The sequence below is a fragment of the Diorhabda sublineata genome, chromosome 1, assembly GCF_026230105.1.
Source record: "Diorhabda sublineata isolate icDioSubl1.1 chromosome 1, icDioSubl1.1, whole genome shotgun sequence".
Classification (NCBI taxonomy): Eukaryota; Metazoa; Arthropoda; class Insecta; order Coleoptera; family Chrysomelidae; genus Diorhabda; species Diorhabda sublineata.
In genome coordinates, this window is record NC_079474.1 from 18,581,822 (window position 1) to 18,605,599 (window position 23,778).

General features: G+C 34.9%; 1 protein-coding gene across 1 annotated transcript in view; it reads left to right on the forward strand.

Annotated features, from left to right (window-relative positions):
- LOC130452383 (uncharacterized) overlaps positions 1–23,778 on the forward strand; it is a 251,678-nt gene that overhangs the window by 117,932 nt on the left and 109,968 nt on the right. The window contains exons 8-16 of the mRNA XM_056791629.1: positions 30–188; positions 4,196–4,444; positions 6,575–6,828; positions 10,403–10,763; positions 12,011–12,379; positions 13,552–14,931; positions 17,638–17,931; positions 17,995–22,764; positions 22,839–23,688. Of these exons, the coding sequence (XP_056647607.1) occupies positions 30–188; positions 4,196–4,444; positions 6,575–6,828; positions 10,403–10,763; positions 12,011–12,379; positions 13,552–14,931; positions 17,638–17,931; positions 17,995–22,764; positions 22,839–23,688 (8,686 nt within the window). The remainder of the gene's footprint in view (positions 1–29; positions 189–4,195; positions 4,445–6,574; positions 6,829–10,402; positions 10,764–12,010; positions 12,380–13,551; positions 14,932–17,637; positions 17,932–17,994; positions 22,765–22,838; positions 23,689–23,778) is intronic.

The window sequence follows — 23,778 nt, forward strand, 5'->3', positions numbered from 1 at the left end:
TAATTCAATTCAAATTATTTTTTTTTTAGGTTATGAAGGTGACGCTTACACGACGGGTTGTGCGGATACTGATGAATGCTCTAGATCGAATCCGTGCGGTAGAAACGCTCTTTGCGCAAATTTAGACGGAAGTTTTAAATGTACCTGCCCGCCAGGGTTCATCGGAAATCCGTTGACTGAATGCTCAGGTATTTGCTTGGTTGAAAATACACTTGCCGTTGTAAATACGAATCACACACTTTATGTACATAAACACAATACATTATTCGGTAATGAAACAAGTGAAGACTGATTTTCTTGTACAAAAATTATTAGAGATATATAGAGACTAAAAAATTGTTTTTACTTAAAACTCTCATTAAATTTTTTTACTCTAGATACTTAACATTTTCACAAATTAATTATACAGTGTGCTTTTTCCTAAGAGCAACAATGGAATAAGGAATAAAAGACAACAATGTGTACTAGAAAAGGGTTAAATAGTATAATGCGTTATAGTCCGGTCAAATCAGACCAAAAAATAAAAGTGAAGCTATATAAATTCCAGTCAAGCTGAAAATCAGTAAAATTGTTTAAAATACAATTGAAAATGAAATTTGAATGTTCCCCATCATTTCCGTGTATGGAAAAAAGGTCAAAGGTGAAAAAAATGAGTTTTTGGCGATTATCGGCAAAAAGGGTAAGTTTTATCATGAAAATACCTCAGAGAATCATTGTAAACCTTAAAATTATCTACAAAAAAACGTATTAATACTTTTTTTCCTACGAGCCACCGTTTATGAGATGTAACGATTCAAAAAATTATATTTAATGGTTATAATGATTGCACAAGAAATACCAAAGCTGTTGAACAAAATCGTCGAACTTTAACAACATCTTCGTCAATTGATAATTTCTTACAAATACAAGTCTCGGCTCATTTTAATGTTGTAAGAAAAGTTTACTGCTGAAAATGTATTGGTGAAACCGAAAACTTTTATAACTTTTTGAATCATTATATCTCAGAAACTGTGGCTCGTAGGAAAAAAAAGTATTGAAACTTTTTTTGTAGATATTTTTATGATAAAACTCACCGTTTTGCTGAAAATTACCGAAACCGAACACTACCCATATCTTAAGAATTGGCATATAGATCAATCTCTTAAAAAGAGTTCAGTGAGGAAGATGCGATAATTTTGAAGGAATGGGAGTTTAGTATTTTGAACAATCTGTGATTATGTGTTTTATTTACAATAAAACACTACAGAAAAGGTTATTTAGGCCACTCATTTTAGGTTTTATCTGCGGAAGAATTCCTAGTGAGTTAAATTTTTGTACCCTTATTAAGGTGTTGTAATGAAGATGTGAAAAATCGACATCAATATCGCGCCTGCTAAAAAAGTTTACGAAAATCAGTTTTTCGCAAATATCCCGTGATATATTGTTCAGAGGTCAATAACAATTATTATAAAAATTATTTCTGATAAAATTATCTACAAAAAATGTCTCTCGCATTTTTCTGTAAAATCAACGGTTTTCGGAGTAGAGCGCTGAGAAATCGACTAAATCATGACGATGCACTCGTTTCCTCACGAGGTAGAATGCAAGGCACGATTTTTTACATGATTTTTCCCCCAGTAGCATAATCTATAATATTCTTACTTTTTTATTCAAGAATAAATAATTTTTATTCTTATAGTATATATTTTTTTCAATTCACTATCGATATCTTCAGTTTCTCTATCAGTAGTTGCAGACAAAACGTCGAGTGGACTCATTTCTGAATTTACATCTTTATTATTTCCATCATTTGTTGACCCTACGTTTAAACATGACTGGCCATGTCAATTTCCATAAACTTTTGAACACCTCAATCCATTTTTTTTTCGATCCACATTAACCGCCACAACCTTTCAAACATTTACAAAAGTGTTCAGTAGATCATCGGATACTAGTGGTAATAAAGTCATTATTAGCTGTTCTGGATCAATTTCTTTTCCTAGTCAGATTTATATTTGAAAATATATACATAATAAATATGTTGCTTAGCTACTAGAAAAAAAACGTGGTAATAAAGAAAATTTCATAGCTGTACTTTGTCTTGTTACAGTATTTATAATTATCTATCGATTGTTCTGTTCCTAAGCGTCTATAAAGGTGTATACAAAAATTCATCTCGCTTTGAATTTTTTCGCAGATTGGGGTTTAAAAAGCCTAAAATGACTGGACTAATTTGGGAGTATGTCGTTCGTGAAAAATAATCATTAACATCAGAAATAATCATTAACGTTGTGATAATTATTAAGAAAAATCTTATTAATCTATTTCTATCGTTTGATTTTAATATTTTGCATTACATTTTGATTGGTGGGGAAAAAGATGTTCCGACCACTCTTCGTCGTTTACTACTCCTCTCCACCGAAATCTTCCTTTCTCAACTATATCCCATTTAACTTCTTGTAGTTATTTTTTCTTTGGTTGTCATCTTTTTCTTTAGCAATGTGCCCAAATCATCTTGCTCTTTGTGCCCTAATAATGCTTGTTATTTCCGGCTTCTTGTATATCATTATCAGTTCTCTGTTTATGCATTATCCCATTTAAATATGTTTAGAAGACAAGAAACAATTCGATATACTCGTAAAATATATTGAATCAAATGTTTAGCTGAAAAAAGTTATTGAATCGAATATTAAGTTTGTGATATTCATACTGAACACATTATTAACTGCTATTAATGCTAGTGGTAACGGTAAAAATTATGTTCGGTATAAATAGAAATAGAATAGAAATATTTTACATTGGACAATAGTTCTAAGCATTCACAAATAATATTATTATAAATATTAAGATCTATATTTGGTTGGATTTTCAAGTAAATATTCTAGGAATGTCTTATAAAAGTTGATGAAATCTTAGGAAAAAAGACGCTGAAAACAATTGTAGTTGAAATGAGAAGTGATTGAAATCTAATAATATATTTTTCAAACAACAGCTTCATTAAATATTTCAATAATATAGAATGCGTTTTAGATCTAAAACGACTGAAAATCAGTTTCAATTTAACAAAAATTCTGAGAGTGGAATGTTGTATAACTATAATCATTAATTCCTCACAAAAATAAGCTAAAGTGAACTACTTACAAAAATAATAAGGTAACACAAATTCATTGAAATGAAACTACTAAAATCCTGGAAAATTAAAAAAAAATCATTCTTCCACAATGTGAAATATATTAGAAGATTCTTGCTTTTAACAAGTACGATATTTTTGAATTAGTCATCGATTCTCAGAAACCGATACTCAGACACATAAAATTGCATTTATACTATTTGAGTCTATATTTTAAATTTTTGCTGTCGAACCTAGACGCATATGCAATAGACCAAAATAAATATGTAACAGATTTTGATTTTCCTTAAGTAGAATTCCTTTAACTGTCAGCCGTTTAATCAACAATACCTGATACTTCATTTAGCTACACTTAGTTCGTTCACCAAAGGGAATACAGGGTTTCATTGAATCAGGAATATTCATTTTCTGTTACTAGTTCCGCCATCTTGTTGATTATACTTCAATACTTCGTAGTAAGATATCTAGCTCATTATCAATGTTCGGTGAATTAGCTAAGATACACGATGTTCAATAATCAAATGAATCCACGTATTTTTCAACCGTAATATCCGTAATATGCACTCCAACCTATGAATTATCATCTAGAGGTCTCGGGTACAATGAGGGTCCAGCTTAATCAAAATCCAACTCCTTGTGAAAGCATTCCAGATATTTTTTCTTAGCTTCACTTCTACAAATCGTTTCCTTCTTTATGTCTATGTGAGGAATGGTTTACCCCTTACCTGAAGTTAGGTTATGTGAAACTTCAATTTATAAAATCCTTCAAATAATCAATTATGTAGACACATCTCATTGTACATTAATTCACATCTAAACTTGAGATGCTAGCGTCTACGTCTCCTCATAGAACACTATGTCGGTAGATAACATTTTGACAAGTGACATTTGACATTTTTACGCAAAATGTGACTTATCACGTCATACTTCATATGTCACGTCAAAACGCTACAAGATTGATCTGATCTGATATTATTTGTGATATAAAGCAAGAATTTTCTCATATAACATCTACTTAACACTCATACGAAAACTAAAGATTCTATTAACGCTGTATTTAACGCTTTCCCCAACCGCAACGCCTAGATATTAACGAATGTGATTCATCGCCTTGCGCCCCCGAAGCGACGTGTCTCAACTCTAACGGCAGCTATTCATGCTTGTGTCCCGAGGGATATACGGGCGCGGGCTTACTTAACGACGATTGCCGAGATATCAACGAATGCGATCGAGCGAGCGCTTGCGGCATTAACGCCCGCTGCATTAATGTACCCGGATCCTACAAATGCATCTGCCCGCAGGGTTTCACCGGACAGGGACATACTTACTGCGAAAGTTAGTGCAGAATTTGTAATCAGTTCTCCAAAGAAATTTATAGCCGTTATCACAGAAGATAATACAAACTGATTACGGTGTTATTACCACTGCAACAACATAAACTCGCGCGTTTTGTTAACCAAGTTAACGTTTTCAGATACTTTAGTTTTAGTGTTATTGTGAGTGTTGGTGTAGTGGTAGTAAACACTGGGATTAGAATTAGTCCTCAATTCGAAAAAATCTTTTGATAGCGGCTAATTTTGGTGCATGTATCACCTTTTGATTCAATTATTGGGAAAAAAACAAATATTCTTGTTTCAACTAGAGCTTTATCATAATTTTCCTCATAAACTGATCTTATTTTAAACATTATCGGTCATTATGATTAATGAATTTCGATCAGGTCTTAGGAAGTTATTAGAAAATTTGTTTTTTTTTGTTCTCGATATTTCCATTTTCCTTCACATAATTGATTTGACATTTACATCATTTTAAAATCCATATTCTTCATACTGTTCATCATAAAATTTCAGAGTTAGTTACATCATTTAAAATCTATTAATTTGATTGAATAATTTCTATATTTTTTACATATACAGGGTCCTGGAACTAATTAACAAATAACATAGAAATCGTTCTCAAAAACAACTCTAGTACTGGTTTCAAACTATCTTCTTTGTCATTTATGGATTTTTATATGTCTGTAATTGGATGTTGCTGTCTTCTGGTTTGTTATTGCAATTTTATTTCTTTGATGACTTCTCAATTTATTTACCAAATATAGAGATATTTGTCCAATGTAAACAGCATCACAGTTAATACAAAAAACCTCATTTGAAATTTATCAGAATAATTAAGTTATAATACGTTGTCTTTCGAACAAACATATTATTGTTTGTTTATTGTCAACATAATTATAACACAAATTCAGCTGTTTTAATTTCTATGTTTCTAAGAGTGTTGAATACCTCTATTTGTAGTTTTAAATATGGAAAACCAAAAAAATACAAAAACTGATATCATATAAGAGATTTTTTGGGATAGTTATGATGTTATTAACATAAGACAGACATCTAATTACTTAGAAAATAGATTAAAAAGTTATCAGTAACAAAAATTAGAATTTAAGCTCTATTTGTAGTTTTGAATATGAAAAACCAAAAGAATACAAAAACTGATATCATATACGAGATTTTTTGGGATAATTATGATGTTATTATAGACATCTCTATATTACTTAGAAAATAGATTAAAAATTATCAGTAACAAAAATTAAAATTTAAATTTAAGTCCTACCGCCATATACAAAGAAATATTGAGATCCAGGTGTTAATATGAGAGAAAACATTTGTTCCTAAATAAAACGTGATTATAATAGCCCCAAAATAACGATCATTTATCCAAAAAACAAAATACAAAATGATCTAAGCGGTAGAATATTGAAGAAACTAGTTAGTATTGAATCAAATTAATAGATTAAATCGTAATATCAAAATGGAAATTGAAGAAATATGAGTCAAAATCATTATGTGATTTTTCTGTATTTCCCTGTAGCTTAGTACACGTAGCCTTCTTTCCTCTAGCCTATAGTTGGGAGCCGTATTTCATGCCTTGTTTATTAACTTTATTTAGCCGAAACTACCATGAATTTATATTGAAATCAGCATAAATTATCTCGTGAGTATATTATTATTAATTATCAAAAAAAATAATATATAATTGACCATCTTAACGAAACTATTTGATTATTTTATTTTAATCAAGAGTAATTATTATTTTAGATTTGGACTTGAACATCGATTCCAAAATTGGTAGTTAGTAAGCTGGCTGATTAGTGTATTTTCCACATAACCACCTAGTACTTTAACTCTTTTTGTGTATTATTACCTCTCTCTTTTTTTAGTGTTATGCGTACTGTATATTTACTATTATTAGAAAAGCCTAACTGTACTGTATACGTTTTTGTACAAAACCTATTTATTTCACTCCTTTTGTTTTTATATGTATATTTTAATATCTTTTTGACTTTCAGCTATTCTTTCATCTTTGGTCTTTACTTGTTCTTTTGGTAAATACTCTTCAGTAGGTAGAATTTGTATATGTTTAAAAAAAATATGTTTGCGAATGTTTTTCGTTAACTGTTCTCAGATATAAATGAATGCTCCAACAAACCGTGCGGAGCTAACGCCGTTTGCAAAGATACAGTAGGTAGTTTCGTCTGTAGCTGCAAAGAAGATTTTACCGGAGATCCGATTCAAGGGTGTGTGGACATTGATGAATGTACAACATTGGAATTACCTTGTGGAAGTCACGCTATCTGCGAGAATACAAGTCCGGGGTATAACTGTAAATGTCCCCAAGGATACCAAGCTAATCCCAATCCAAAAGTAGCCTGCGAACAGGTAATATACTCAAATAAATCAATTAGAATTGTTCAACAACAAAAAGGTTATACAGGTCTACACGAAAATTTTTTGGTGCTGCTGTTTTTCTATTTATCCTCTAGTTTACCTATTAACCTGATTTTTTCATTGGTATCTTATTTAGCCCATTTTAAGTTAAACGTATACTTTTAATTATATTAATTAACAACTCTCTTGTACCTTGAAATGGACAGTAAAAAAAATGACAAAATAAAAGATTTAGAAGACGAGAATTGTAAAATCTCAAAAACACCATCAAGTGTTTTCTTTTAAAAAAATTCTACATTTAAGTAATGAAAATTGACACTTCATTACATACAGCCTCTTTTGAAGACCCCTCTTTTTACCTATCTTGACAAAAAACCTCCGGTGCCACGGAACGCGTCCAAAGTACATGAGGTGATTTAGTTTCAAGGTACAAGATGATGCATTTTGTCAATCAATAATTTTTATAGCTTATGTTCAAAACAAATAACAACACTACGTAATTACTTACGGACATCCACAATCATTTGCCGTTAGCAAAAAATCTGACTCAAATATAATACAAATATTTATTTTAATGACAATTTTTTCGTATTACTGCTACAAAGCTCAGTCGATGATTCACTACAGACTAGAATACAGCTATGCTTATGGATTATAGATAGAGACGCTGGTTTTAAATTTAAATAGTTTCAAGTTACACTATATCCAAAGTAGAACAGTCTCCCCGACTGTCTTCAACGGAACCAGTTGCCACAGGTGCGAATTACCATCTCATTAGACGGTTTTGATTGATTGTCATATCACTGTACTGTACGTCGAAAGTCGTGCTCTTTATATTTCTTTAGTTGCGAGGGACATAACCAAAAAGTATTCATATCAACCACTTGATTGGTGCACTTCATTTCCATAACCACATCTTCTGGAGGTGCCAAATATACCGAAAATGGTAAATTCAAAAATAGACTCGCTATCATGTCTGGTGCATCTATGAAAAATTTGCTCCATCCATTCAATGAACTAATCGGAATCTTTTTTATATACAAGTTCCGATTTTCTCGTAAAACTGGAATTAGTAGGAGATTCGCTATCTCAATTTAAAGATTTAGGTTGTAATATGAATAATCAATAGTCATCTGATTAATTCCAACACAAATAAATACCAAGGAAGATGGGACACTCGTATGGTCGACTACTACTAGAGAATTGCTTAAATCAGTTTCATTGGAGAAAATCGCTCAAAAGATAATTTTCCGATGTTTAATACCACTAACAAATATTATACAATGTGTCCCACTAAAACTATCTGTATATGACAAAATACTAATAGTAAAATCATGAAAATTTCTGTGTTTGGGTTTTGGGATGCGATCTTTTTAAGTAAAATATTTTCAAAGATGGCCAACTTCCGATTCTACCGGAAGTTGACTGTAACTTTGTTATTTCAAATGGAATACCCTATATATTAATACATTTTTGAAATTTACTTTTGTCTAAAAACTTTTTTCGTAAAATGCACTTTTTGAGTTATTAATTTTTTTCTAAAAAATTTTACGATTGCAGACCCTTATAAATTATTTTTTACGAGGATACCCTTAAAGATATGAAAATGGTTTCTGTTTGGTTGCTGTTGCAAGGCTAGTCGTATTTAAATCTATATTGAAAAATCTTTTATTTTCTCAGGGTGTGTATAAAAATTGTTTAGCTTTATTAACTTCATAAATATCAGATTTCTTTATTTTTTTAAATAGAACCACCCGGTTTTTTCTATTTTAATGCATTCACGGGTTAAAAATAAGGCAAATTCATGTGTACTAACCTATATCTAAACCTTACCGTTATCCAGATATTAAATGTTTTCAGTAAATTTTTAGAGATGAAGGTGTGGCTAAAATTTTATTTTGACCCGTTGGATACAAGCACTAACAGATGAAAAAGTATTTTTTCTACGACAGTGCGTTTTAACCCACTTTCCCGCACGCATTTTAGTTTTGAAAGTGTCACTTTCCCGCACTAGTGCGGGAAAGTAAAATTATGCACATTTTGACCATATTAGATAGTTTTTCACTTCTGAGATTATAACTATTGTTACTACAGGTAAATAAATATTTACGAAATAATCCATCACACATAATTTTAACCTTTTCTAGCTTTTTGTAGCATTTTTAATTTTTTGAAAATATAAAATAATGCAGATATTTTTTATATAACCATGTAATTGTTACTAAAACGTCAAAGTTATTCAAAACGTCTTGGAAGTGACCGAATAAGTACAATCTTCTTCTAAATTAAACCACATTAAACCGAATCCGATACAATAATATTAATTCATCATCAACCGAGGAAGAACTTCCCGAAGCCATTTTGAGGCTGCAAATGAAACTAATTCCCAGCTGTTACCTGCCAACTGACTTAAAACCGTTGCCGTCACCGTCATCGTCATCTTTATGCGACCTGCAACCGATGCCATCCATCCTCATCGACGTCATCTACCCTCCATTCGTAGAAAAAATAATGTTCCTAACACATGCGTAAAGTGTCTTTCCCGCACTTGACCGCTTGCCCGAACTCCGCTCCGCGTCGTTCGGGACAACTGCAGTCGCGTGCGGGAAAGTATCACTTTCCGCACTTATTAGGAAAATAACTATTCCTTTATCTTGTCAAGGTCTGTAAAAAAAATCAAAACAAATTGTATTCACTAATCCCATTCCAACTTTTAGTCGTTTCCGAGATATTTGAGGTTTTAAACTATTTTTGTATTTTTTAACAAGTTTTTATTTTTTATGTATACTTTTAATAGGCTTTGTAATAAATGACACTTATTTAACTGTCATTAGTCAATTGTTGATACTTTCCAAAATCGTTTAAATGGCTCTTTATCAATTTAATAACGAATAAATAAAATGTACATCACACCTGCATTTCTAAAAATTTACAGAAAACATTTAATATCTGGATAACAGTGACATTTAGGTATGGAAAAGTATACATGAATTAACCTTATTTTTTACCCCTTAATGCATATAAATAGAAAAAACCGAGTGGTTCCATATAAAAAAATGAAGAAATTCAATATTTATGAAATTAAACTATGAACACTTTTTATACACACCCTGTATAAAACAAAACGTCTAACCTTGCTAAAAGCAACCAAATAGAGGACATTTTCATATCTTTAAGGGTATCCTCGTAAAAAAATAATTTATAAGGTTGTGCAACCATCAAATTTTGTACAAAAAAATTAATAACTCAAAAAGTGTGCATTTTTCGTAAAAAGTTTTTAGACAAAAGTATACTAAAATTTTAAAAATGTATGAATATATAGGGTGTTTTATTTAAAATAACAAAGTTACAGTCGACTTCCGGTAGAACCGCCATCTTTGAAAATATTTTAGTTAAAATGATCGTATCCGAAAACCTAAGTATTTTGCCATAGTTTTAACTCGTCGTGGGACACCCTGTATATTGAGACATGCTTAAAATCAGGTTTAAAACCCATGGCACCAAAATAGTTGTAGGCCAATGTTAACAGAGGAAATATCTAATAACTATTTTGAATTGTTTCCAGATTGACGTTAACATACTATGTAAATCTAATTTTGATTGTACGAACAACGCCGAATGTATAGAAAATCAATGTTTCTGTCAAAAAGGTTTCGTCGCAAAAGGATCAGTTTGCGTCGATGTAGATGAATGTACAACGAATCCATGTGGAACGTTTTCAGTTTGTACTAATACAATCGGAAGTTTCACTTGTGGTTGCGAAAATGGTTATATTGGAGCACCGCCAAAAATTCAATGTAAAGCTCCTTGCGATGATATATCTTGCGGAGAACATTCTTTCTGTAAACCGGACGGTAACGAAGCTTACTGCATTTGCGACGATGGATATAACTTTAATCCTAATGATATTTCTTTAGGTTGTATAGGTGAGAAAATGTTATTTTTTATGTTATGAGAAATGGATATACAATATTTGGAAGGAGTTCTATCTTTCACCATTACTTTGATGAAAGTTTCATCACTTTTTCGCTATAATTACTTTACTTAAATACAAAGTGTTTTTTTATCTTCTTCTCTTTCCGATTCCGAATATTTTTTCCTTCTCCTGAGCTCATCTCGAGACTCTGAGCTTTCACACCATCTTTTTGGTGGTATGCTCAGTTATTGAGAAGAGTTTTGTTAAGAAATCCATTCCAGAACTTTGTTAGTTCTGTGCAAACTTGACATTGAGAATAATTTTTTCTTAGATTGAAACCTGCCTACATATCGAACAAGTTTTTGGACTTTATGGCATTGGAAAGTTAGCTAGCAGCTTCTTTGTTCCTTCTTGCCATGCCAGTAACCATTAATTTTTAATCTTTTAATTGTTTTTCACCAGTGCGACAGACGTTATCCATGGTTATATTCCTTCAACTGTGATTCGAGCGGTGCCTTCATGTAGATATTAATCTTGAACTTCTGTAGGTTGTAGGGGAAAGACGTTCCTTGGTAGCTGATTCACAGGATTGCACTCCTCAAAAACAATAAGTAGGGATTATGTTGGATGGCTCGGAAGATCATATGCCGTGCAACTATCGGTAAAACAGAACCAGGTCTGCGACCTTTTTTCTATATTCGAAGCTATCCAAGTTTCTGGTCAACTCTGGATCGCTAATAAGTCGAACTGCTCGGGAACTCATTGGGAACCGAGCTAGCAAAAGATGGACAAATCTGGATCTTGTAGAGGATTAGCTGTTGCGGAGTATAAAACTTTTTAGTCATGAAGAGCGCGTGATCTGTACGAAGACTTGATTAGACTAATCCGCTCCGTGATATCTTACCATAAGTAACCATACTTTAGGCTTCTTTCTACTGTTCAAGTGCTTGTTCTCTCTTTTCATACATCCATGGTTCAGCTAAAAAAATATTTTACTTGGATGATATAGATAAAATCTTCAATTTCCCAGTTATTAAGTCGACAATTCTTAATAAAACACTTTGTATATTTCATTTATCAAGATTATTCAAAAAAATGTGATTGATTACGCAAACATTTTTGTATGAAAAATTTTTACCTAAATTTATTTAAATCAACTTATAAGAATATTATTGTTCTTTGGTGACATCTTCCAAATTCCCATCTCTTCAAATCTATCACTTAATTAAATAACTGATGATGAAATTATATTTACAGATATTGACGAATGCGACACGGTAATTGGTCCAAGTGGACGATGCGGAGAAAACGCAATATGTACAAATCTTCCGGGTACTTTCGCGTGCCAATGCAAACCGGGTTTTTCGGGCAACCCTAATAGCCAATGTAATGATATAAACGAATGCTCGAATCAAGATTCATGTGGTTCGAATGCGATTTGTACTAATCTACCAGGTTCTTATATTTGCGAATGTCCTGAAGGTACCATACCAGATCCGGATCCAAAAACTAAATGTAACGAGATAGTAACCTGTAATACCGATATAGATTGTCCAGGAAATGCTATTTGTGATAAGAAGAAACGATGTTTATGCCAGGAACCGAACATCGGCAACGATTGTAGACGTAAGGAAAACAAATTATAGCTATTGAAGGGTGTAGCACGAATTTATACAGTTTTTGTATATAATGACCACGCAACTTTTAGAAAAACTTTTTTATTACTACAATACTACGTGGGTAGTATTCATTATGATATAAGTTCGTTGTTAATACACTCTATACCGTTAATTAGACATTTTCTCTAACCTTGATACTTTGCGAGATACAGGGTAGTAAGAAATATATATGACACGGCAATAATTTTGTTCTTTAAGGGATTTTAGGGGTTTTGAAATAGGAGTTAATTCAGAGCGGAAAATGATAAAGGCTGTATCTAACCACGTCGTGTGAATTCAACCATAATGAGTTGACTTTTTTAAAATAATCAGCCGGATTTCTTAATTTGAACGAACATATACTCCAGCGTCTCTTTGAATCTTCTCCCGAGTTACTAAGTATGAGTAAACTAATAAAATTCTTCACTTTTGTCATGAGAATGAGGTATTATAAGTGATTTTTCCAAACTCTCCTTGGTATGTCAGTTCTGGGACCCGAACTTTGATTAGATTACGAAGAGGAGTCGGTCTAATCAAAGCACTAGGAGAAAATTTAATACAAATCAACACTATTTCATACGTATAAAATATAAGATCTTAACCTCTTCTTTTCATGAAGCCCCTTTCCTTTCCATGATCCCTGCAGCAGGTTTTTGGTTACGATTTTCCAAATAGTGAAAAAATGAAAAAATGTACGTATGATCTCCCATAGAGTGACTGCCCTAAGCACGTCCATAGCCCATTTTTCAAATGTCAAATGACAATATGATAGATGGAAACCATGGTAACTAACTATTTGCAAAGGAAATGTCCAGAAAATATGAGATATTTTAGCGTTTGTCTGTGATTGAAAGCTCATTTTTTGACCTCTACATACAATAAAATACGAAGTAAGTACTAACGACATCTAAATACTTATATTTCTAATCATATAAACAGCAATTTATGGAAAAATGGACAAAAGTGTTCAAGAAAAAATGAACTATCAACTGTTTTAAACATTTTATCTGTTCCTGTAATTTTCACAATGAATATTTTAAGTAACAAGGTTAAAAGAAATTGTTTCAAGATAACTCAAACAGTTTTTAGTTAACCCTCTTTCTTCAAATGTATGATATTTATTTACATTTTTTATTCTAGATCCATGTGAAACTACAATTTGCGGTCCAAACGAAGAATGCATGCTGATAAATCAAGAAGCAAAGTGTATATGCAGCTCAGGCTTCACAGGTTCCGGCGTAGGTTGCGTAGACATAGACGAGTGCGCTGGTAGCCCATGTGCTTTAGGTGCTATATGTAAAAATGAGCCGGGCGCTTTTTCTTGTCAATGCCCCGGAGGAATGATCGGCGATCCGTTCACAACGGGATGTTTGAAAAGTAAAAGGCCAACCCAATGTTCCGATACCAAACCTTGTCCGATTGGAGAACAATGCATTTTGGACGAGTACCTAAACGAAAACGTCTGTATTTGCGTCCAAGGATACGTTAGAGATAAAATAACTGGAAAATGTAGAGATAATAACGAGTGTACTGAATTAAAGGAGAAACCGGCTTGTGGTATAAACGCTCTTTGTAAAAATTTACCTGGAAGTTATGATTGTCATTGTCCGCCTGGATATAACGGAAACCCTTTTCTAGAATGTTTGGAATGCAACAGTCCCGATTGTCGCTGCCAACCTCCTTACAAACTGTTCGATGGAAATTGTGTATTAGATAGCTGCGGACCAGACGGGTCCTGTCCAAGTGGTGCTGAATGTATAACAATCACAGGAGGTGTCAGTTATTGCGCGTGTCCAAAAGGGTACAAAACTCTCCAAGACGGCTCTTGCGTCGATATAAATGAATGCGCAGAACAACAGATTTGTGGATACGGCGCAGCTTGCGTTAACACTCAAGGAGGTTATGAATGTCATTGCCCTAAAGGTTATACAGGCGATGCATACACTGGACAATGCTCTCCGGCTCAAAAAAAATGTATCAACGACAAAGAATGTTCGACTAATGAAAAATGCGTCCAACCAGGCGAATGTATATGTTATCCTCCTTTTTTCACCGATCCAAAAGATGGTAACAAATGTAAGAGTCCATGCGAACGATTCGTTTGCGGTATTAACGCCCAATGCACTCCTTCTGATCCTCCGAGGTGTATGTGTGAACCAGGCTTCAAAGGAGATCCGTCTCAAGGTTGTACAGACGTCGATGAATGCGAAGACAATCCTTGTGCTTACGGAGCAAATTGTATCAATCAAAATGGTGGATACAAATGCGTCTGTCCCAAAGGCATGACAGGAGATGCTTACAAAGGTGGTTGTATTTTAGAAGAACCCGGTACTGTTAAATCTGAATGTCAATATGACGAAGATTGTGCCGGAAATTTGAGTTGTCAAGATAATACTTGCGTTAGTTCTTGTGCTACAGTACTCTGTGGAAACCACGCCGTTTGCTACGCCGAAAATCATAAGGGAAAGTGTAAATGCAAAGTTGGATACGAGAAAAATAGCAGAGGACAATGTGTATCAGGTAATTGATAAATACTCAAAAGTATTAAAATTAATGTATAGAGTCCACATTCAAACTACGTTGCTAGACTTTAAAAGTAAAATGGAGATTAGGAAATTATAAATATATAATTATCCAGTAATTTGGTATAAATTCAATATTCTCAATACTATTTTTGCAAATACTGCTACACGGAGGATATTATTTCAATTGCCAATTAATACATATAACATCATCGTTAATTTTCTAGAGTTGCTGTCATTTTGATGGTTATTTTCATAAGTTGTTTATACACCTATGGAATTATAAATCATATACCTAATTCAATAACGCAAGTACTTGTACATGATTTTCAATAAATATCTCAACGACAAGCTGATCTACATTGAATATGAGGCTCAATTCATACATCGCCATGGAGATAATTCTCTGTATTGTCTAGTAGCTTATGGCCCTAATCTTTAATTTTACTACATAGATGCATCATGGCCAGGGTGTACATATAGCAGCTGCGTTTTGAGAAATTCATTCAGACAAAGACCTCTTCTGGATGCTGTTATATCAGGAAACTATTATTTTTAAAATTGCTTCTTCACTCCAACCGATCGTAATCTTAATGATATTGCAAAAGTAAAGCTGAATAGAGCTCACGAATCTACGCGATGCCCTGTTGAAAATTCATAACGAGTTTCTTCGCTTTAAATTTTTAGTACCTGTTCCAACAAAGGAAACACAAAAATTTTGGGAAAAACAAATTTATTTTTAAACGTAATTTGCTTTTAGCTCCATACACTTTTCCCAGCGATGTTCAATAAGCTCGATAACTTTTCTATAATGAGAATCGTCTATCTCCTCAAAATAATCAAAGGGAGCTAAATCTGAATAGAATGCATGAGGTAGCAATTCCAATATTTATTCATTAATTTTAGCCATTACAATAACGAATATGTGATCTGATGCATTGGCTACATTGCCAAAAACTCGATGGAAACATCTTCACGGCTTTCTCATGTCCAAATTTTCAGATAATATCCGATATACCGCACTTTTTTCAATGCCTACTACGCTGTTAGCTCGCGCACTTTCAGTCGACGATCCAGTCCAGTACCGCTTTGTCGATGTTCGTCAACATTTTTGAGTCGTCACCTCATTTAGTCGACCAGTACGATGCAGGTCTTAGCAGGTCATATGACCTCGTTGAAACTCTGCTATCCAATATTTTACTATTGATAATGAAGGACCAGCCTCACCCAGAGTAGAATCCAGCTCAGTTTTTATATTAGTTGAACTAACGCCATTCAAATAAAAGTTTTGTATCACATAACAATGACCAGTTTTTTCCATGTTTCAAATTCACTGAAAACGTTCATTATTGATGACTGCAAAACAAATGCTAAGCAACGTAGCATCTTCAAACTGTATAGATTGTATAATTTCTAATTCAGTGGTATTTTTCTGGCAATTACCGCCATCTCTAGGTCGTTGAATGAATACTAATAATAATTTAAAGAAAGCTTTTTATTTATCTTCAAATTTTCGAGATTTTTGGAATGGCTTCCTCTTCCTCTCTCTCTCTCTCTCTCTCTCTCTCTCTCTCTCTCTCTCTCTCTTCATTATCTGATTATCAATGTTTTTGAGTATTTAATATTTTCTGTTCGATCACATCAATTCCGATATATTTGGGTGTATTGGCGTATACTTTTGTCAGGTATATTCGATTTTCATCCATTGAATACGATTGAAGTCGATTTATTGTCACTTTATGTTGATAGAAAATTTTCTAAGACTATTGACTCCTATTGGAGCCGAATCACATTAATTCTTCTATATTTGGGTGTATTGGCGTTTACTTTTGTCAGATATTGTTGATTTTCATCCATCGAATCAGATCAATTCTTATAAATTTCGAAATAACCCAAGTTTCATGAAAGACTTCCCATATTATACCTATAAATCACTAAATGAGTCTAAATTAGTTAACCAGATAATTTTATGATAATGCAGGTACATTTTCTTATGTAGATGTTTCTGCATCAATTTCCGAATTATCTTTTTTTTTTCTGTTTGCAATGACCACCTTTATGAATTAACACTAAGGCTAGCTAGAAATTCCTTTATCAGAGAAAAAATTCTAAATTTAAGAGATTTTTCGATGAATTTGAATAAAGGATACACTTACAAATTTTCTTTCCATAAGATCAACTTCAATAATTGTTTTAATTATAACTTGTCTCAACTTTCTAAAACAAGTGACGTCGCACTGAAATTAATTAGGAAACTGAAAGATTTTTTCTTGTCCTTTGAGCTTTCTTTGACTTTGATAATTTCTTCTCTGATGGTAGAAAATGTAGAAAACATCGTAATATTCTTCTTCTTATCCACACCTTTCCAGGAACCTAAAGATGAACTTATAGAATATGAAGTGGAAATAGACAAAAACAAAAAAGGTCTGATCTATCACAAATCAAAACGCATTATTTCAAAAAGAATTGCAATAATTTTGAGAAAAATGTATTCACCATGATATGAGAATTCTACAATTGATTATAAGTTGATGGACTAGTGAAATTGTGATTTGTTTTATGAAACAGACACCGATTCTTATTTTAGAGCTTTTCCCATTCTTTTGCCTCCACAACCAAACGTCTCTTCATCTTATTTTTATCGAGATTAATGAACAGCAATTCTTCTACAATCAATCACTTAATATTTTTTATATTTTTCCAGCTTGCGAAGGATTTATTTGCGCCCCCGGAGCTCAATGTATCCTAACTTCGAACGGTCCAACCTGTAAATGTTTAGAAGGACTTCTAGGAAATCCCTTCCCTGGAGGACAATGTTCAACTGACGTTTGTTCTAAAAATAACCCTTGCGAAGAACCAAATATATGCATCAATGGAAGATGTAGACAAAGATGTCAAGGAGTCGAGTGTGCTGTTGGAGCCCATTGCGACAACTCTACAAATAAATGCGTTTGTGACCACATGTTTGACGGAAATCCTTACCTTCTCTGTATGCCGAGTAAGTAAAATGAACAATTCTAGATTAATTATTTTTCTCTAACTTTTCCTTTTTATTTTATAGCAATTGAAAGACCCGAATGTCATCCATCTTGTGGAAAAAATGCACATTGTGAATACGGTCTAACCAACCAGTGCGTCTGTAATACAGGTACAATCGGAAATCCGTACGAATTATGCGAAAGAATCGAAAAGAAAACGTGTCAACCTAATTCTTGTGGTAGTAATGCTTCTTGTAAGGAAACGATAAATAGTATCGAATGTACTTGTGGTCGAGGATTTACCGGCAATCCTTATATCTCTTGTGAAGACATCGACGAATGTAATAGTAAAGTATGTGGCAACAGCGCCGTTTGTATTAACACTCCAGGCAGTTTCGATTGTCGATGTAAAGAAGGTTACGCAGGAAATCCGTTCGTTATGTGTTCCCAAGTTCAAGGAGGTATTTGTAAAGACCCCGAAGATTGTCAATGTAGTAATAAATTGTTATGTCCTAATGAATATACCTGTGAAAGAGGACAGTGTCAAAATCTTTGTAAAGATGTAAAATGCGGACCAAAAGCTGCTTGTCAAGGCGGTAAATGTGTTTGTTCGGAAAATTACAAAGGCGATCCGACGGATCTTATCAACGGTTGTCACCCAGAGGGACACTGCGATAATAATTTAGATTGCAACGATAGCCAAATTTGTTTCCAATCAAATAAAGGAGTTAGGAAATGTGTAGACGCTTGCAGTAAAGTCCAATGCGGACCGAACGCTCTTTGTTTAGCTCAAAACCACAAATCTTCATGCATCTGCGCACCTGGTTACAACGGAAATCCGGGCGATCTTGAATTCGGTTGTCAATTAGAAGAAAGAGTCAATAAAAGAATATGTAAAAACGACGCCGATTGTAGTTTCGGTACTATTTGCGCAGTAGACGTTACGGGTATACAAAAATGTATCAGTCCTTGTGAAACCGTAGCGTGCGGACCTAACGAAATGTGTCAATTAGACGTAGGAGGACATCCGACTTGCGCTTGTCGCGAAGAATATATATGGAACCCGGTGACTTCGGTTTGCGAAAAACCTTCAATTTCCGATTGTAAATCTGACGATGACTGTAAACTCGTAGAAGCTTGCCAACCAGATGCTATCGGAATCCTCAAATGTACTCACGCATGCACTCACTTTACTTGTGGGGAAAACGCAGCTTGTGTAGCCGAATCACATAAAGCACAATGTCAATGCTTGGACGGTTATACGGGTAATCCCAATGATCGAGATGGTTGCGTACCTCTTCTACAAAATAAATGCTTCACGGATACACAATGCTCCGAACAAGAAACTTGTAAGAAACACTCCGAACATAATGTACTGATGTGTATACCGGCTTGCGAACAAATCACCTGCGGTCCAAATGCTATTTGCGTTGTTAACAATCACGTACCACAATGTCAGTGTCCGACAGGACAGTACGCAGGTGATCCTAACGATCTCAGCAAAGGTTGTAATCTAGTACCGTGCGTCTACAACATCGACTGTTTGCCGACGCAATTGTGCAACCGAATGACACATAGCTGCACTTACATATGCGACGAGGAATCTTGTGGAACTAACGCAGTATGTATAGCTGAAAATCACAAAGCTACTTGTCAATGTCCACCAGGTACTACCCCCAATCCTACAGCTGATATAGAATGCGTTACAATTGACTTCTGTAAACCAAATCCCTGTCACTCCAGCGCAATATGTAGACCGACAGCTGGAGGATATACTTGCTCTTGTCCACCAGGTACTATTGGAGAACCGAACGTATCCGGTTGTAAAAAAGAAGGTACTTGCTTAAAAGAAGATAATGAGTGTCCACCAACATCTGTATGCAAAAATGGTAAATGTATTAATCCTTGTGAAGATACTACTTGCGGTCCCAATAGCGTTTGTTCTGTAGAAAACCATCAAGTCGTGTGCACTTGCTTAGCTAAATACATTCCAGCTAAAGATGGTTGCGTACGTATTTCTACATCTTGTGATAACGACAACGATTGTGGCGAAGAAGTTTGTATCAATAATCAATGCAGGGCGATTTGTAGGAGCAACAAAGACTGTTTAGTAGGGGAAACTTGTTATCACAACACCTGCGTAGTGAGTTGTACGGATCATAGTCAATGTTCCATAGATCAAGCGTGTGTTAACAATACTTGCATCATCGGTTGTCGTAGCAATAAAAACTGTCCATCGAAACATGCTTGCATCAACAATAAATGCCAAGATCCCTGCGAAAAAATTGATACTTGCGGACCGAATTCGATTTGTTCCTGTCAAGATCACAAAACTATATGTAAATGTCCCGAAGGATTCGAGGGAAACCCAACACCACAACAAGGATGCATCAGAATACCGTCTATTTGCCAACAAGATTCTCAGTGTGCGAAAGATCACGTTTGCTCTCGCAACCAATGCGGATTATCTTGTAATAATAATAAACAATGCGCAGTAGGGGAAAGATGTTACGAAAATATCTGCGCAAAAGTATGCTACAGTGACTCAAATTGTTTACAAGGAGAAATTTGTCGTAACGGAGTTTGTCTACCCGGTTGTATACTAGATAAAGATTGTCGACAATCGCAAGTTTGTATACAAGATCAATGTAAATGTCCTCCTGGATTTATAGAATCAATAAACGGTTGCACAGATATAGACGAATGTAAAAATCATCCTTGCCACGATACTGCAATTTGTAAAAATTCACCCGGATCATTTTCGTGTACGTGTCCAGAAAATAAAGTCGGTAATCCGCTAGAAGATCCAGGATGCACGGAAGCGGCTCAATGCAGACGTGATTCGCAATGCGAAGAAAATTTAGTTTGTAAAAAAGGGAAATGTATAGATCCGTGCGATAACAACCGCTGCGGACAGAGCGCTATTTGCAACGTGACCAAGCATAAAATTTCTTGTACTTGTCCACCGAAACATCTTGGAGATCCGTACGATTCGAACCTAGGCTGCTTTAAAGTGGAATGTACTAAAGATAACGATTGCGAATCACATCAATTTTGCGATGAACATTCCAATAAATGCGTCACAACCTGTGACGTGGTTAATTGCGGTAAAGGAACCTGCTCGAGTGAAGATCACAAGGCTTTATGTACTTGTTTACCGGGTTACGCATTTAACAAAGATAAATGTGAAGATTTAAACGAATGCGCTGTCTCAAATCCTTGTCACTCGACCGCTACTTGTATTAATACAGACGGAGGATTTACTTGCGTTTGCGCGGAAGGTTTAGTAGGAGATCCATCAACGACAGGTTGCCGTAAACCCGGTGAATGTTCCGTAGACTCAGATTGTCCGACTTTAGCAGCTTGTATCAATGATAAATGTAAAAACCCTTGCGAAATTCCCGGTATATGTGGATCGAATGCGGAATGTATTCCTATTGGACATGTAGCAACCTGCAAATGTCCTCCTCGCACTAAAGAAGATGCTAATCACAATTGTATATCTATAGAATGTTTGGACAACAACGATTGTGCGCAAGATAAGGCTTGCATCGAAACGAAATGTCAAAATCCTTGTACTGTGCCGAATGTTTGCGGTGAAAAAGCGGTATGCGTACCAAACAACCATGTCAGTATATGCGCTTGTCAACCGGGGACTACAGGTGATCCTCGACTCGGTTGTGTATCCCTACAATACTGTGGAGAAGATAAACAATGTCCTTCTGGACTCAAATGCTACAACGGACTTTGTATGTCGATCTGTACGAACGTAAGAGAATGTATACAAGATCAACTATGTATACAAGGTATCTGTCAACCAACTTGTCAAACTAACTCCTCTTGTCCTGATTATCAATTCTGTTCTAACAACGTTTGTGTTCAAGAGCAAAAATGTAAAAACAATCCCGATTGCGGTAGCGAAGAAAAATGTGTAACTGATTCTTTAGGTAGGAGTGAATGTATTGACGCGTGCGCAGGTGTTCTTTGCGGAAGAAACGCCGAATGTACATCCAAAAACCACAAAGCTTCTTGTCATTGCAAAACTGGATTCAAAGGAAATCCCTACGACGATAAAATCGGTTGTCAAGAGATCGAATGCGAAACCAGTGATCAATGTTCGAACGACAAACTTTGCGATCAATACATGTGTAAAATCGCGTGTTTGGTAAACAATCCTTGCGGTAAAAACGCCTTATGCTCGGCAGAAAGCCACAAGCAAGTCTGCTACTGCCAACCGGGCTACACCGGAGATCCTATCAAAGGTTGTCACATGATAGATTTTTGTAAAGATAAACCGTGCGGACCAAACGCCTTATGCTATAATTCCAGAGGATCCTTCAGATGTCAATGCCCACTCGGAACTGTCGGAGATGCTTACAACAACGGTTGTAATCCGCCTGTTGAATGTAACAGAGATTCTGATTGTCCGGTAAAAACGAAATGCGACAAAACCAACGGTATCCACAAGTGTAAAGACGTATGCGACAAAAAAATATGCGGTTCGAACGCTGAATGCGTAGCACTAGATCACGCTGGCTATTGTACTTGTAGAAACGGTTACCAGGGAAACGCGACCGATCAAAACGTCGGTTGTAAACCTAGGTTGGTTAGCTGTAAAGCAACATCTGACTGTCCGTCAAACAGTTATTGTCACGATGGAGTTTGTAGCCCACCGTGTGAAACTGATCAAGAATGTCAATTCACCGAGAATTGTTTGAAAGGCCAATGTTTGAATCCTTGTTCTTTGTCCGCTTCCTGTGGAATTAACGCTATTTGTAAAATGGAAAATCATATCAAAGCTTGTAGCTGTCCGGTTGGATTTACTGGAAAAGCAGACGTGGAATGCGTGAGACGTAAGTCATAAATTTTCTATTGTTTATAAGATTTTTACTTCATAAATTCAATTTAATTCCGATTTTTCTTTTAGTTGCAGTTTCGTGTTCTACGAACAAAGATTGTTCCAACATCACAATTTGCAAAGAAAACATGTGTACGTTACAATGCAAAGCCGACAACGATTGCGCTTTTAACGAAAAATGTCTTAAAGGAAACTGCCAATTAACCTGTAGAGTAGACAACGATTGTTTCCTAGGCCACATTTGCGTCGGCAATATGTGCTTACACGGTTGCCACAACGACGACGACTGCACCAGCAGTGAATCTTGTAGAAATAACAAATGTATAAATCCTTGCAAAGAGAACCCATGCGGTCCGAACGCGGTTTGTTCAGTTTCTGATCACCGGGCGATGTGCTCTTGCGGAAAAGGTTTAGTACCAAATCCTTCGGCTACCATCGGTTGCGTTAGAGCCCCACCGCAAATTTGTAGAGAAAATCGTGAATGTCCTACTGGAAACGCTTGCATAGAAAGATCTTGTCGATTGGTCTGTTCTTCGGATAACAATTGCTTGGGTAACGAAAAGTGCGAAGCGTCAACAAAAGTATGTAAACCGATTTGCAGACAAGACGCTGATTGTAGTAACGATGAAATCTGCGACGGTTTGGTCTGTGTAGTAGGATGTAGAAGCGATACAAAATGCCCTTCGGATCAAGCTTGTATCAACGGAAAATGCGTTGATTTATGCGCCGTACCTACAGCATGCGGAATCAACGCTGAATGCGCTATAATTGATCATAAGAAAATCTGCAGTTGTCCCCCACCTCTTATTGGTGATCCTTTGGACGGATGCAAACATACAGTGAAACTATGTGAAGGAAATAGTGATTGTACCAAAGGAAATGTTTGTCATGGAGGAATATGTCACACAAGCTGTAAACTGTAAGTTACTATTTATAATTTCTATCAACTTACTTAAGCGGTTAGTTTAAACAATGATACACACCTAACCACCGCTTTTATTAATTCAAA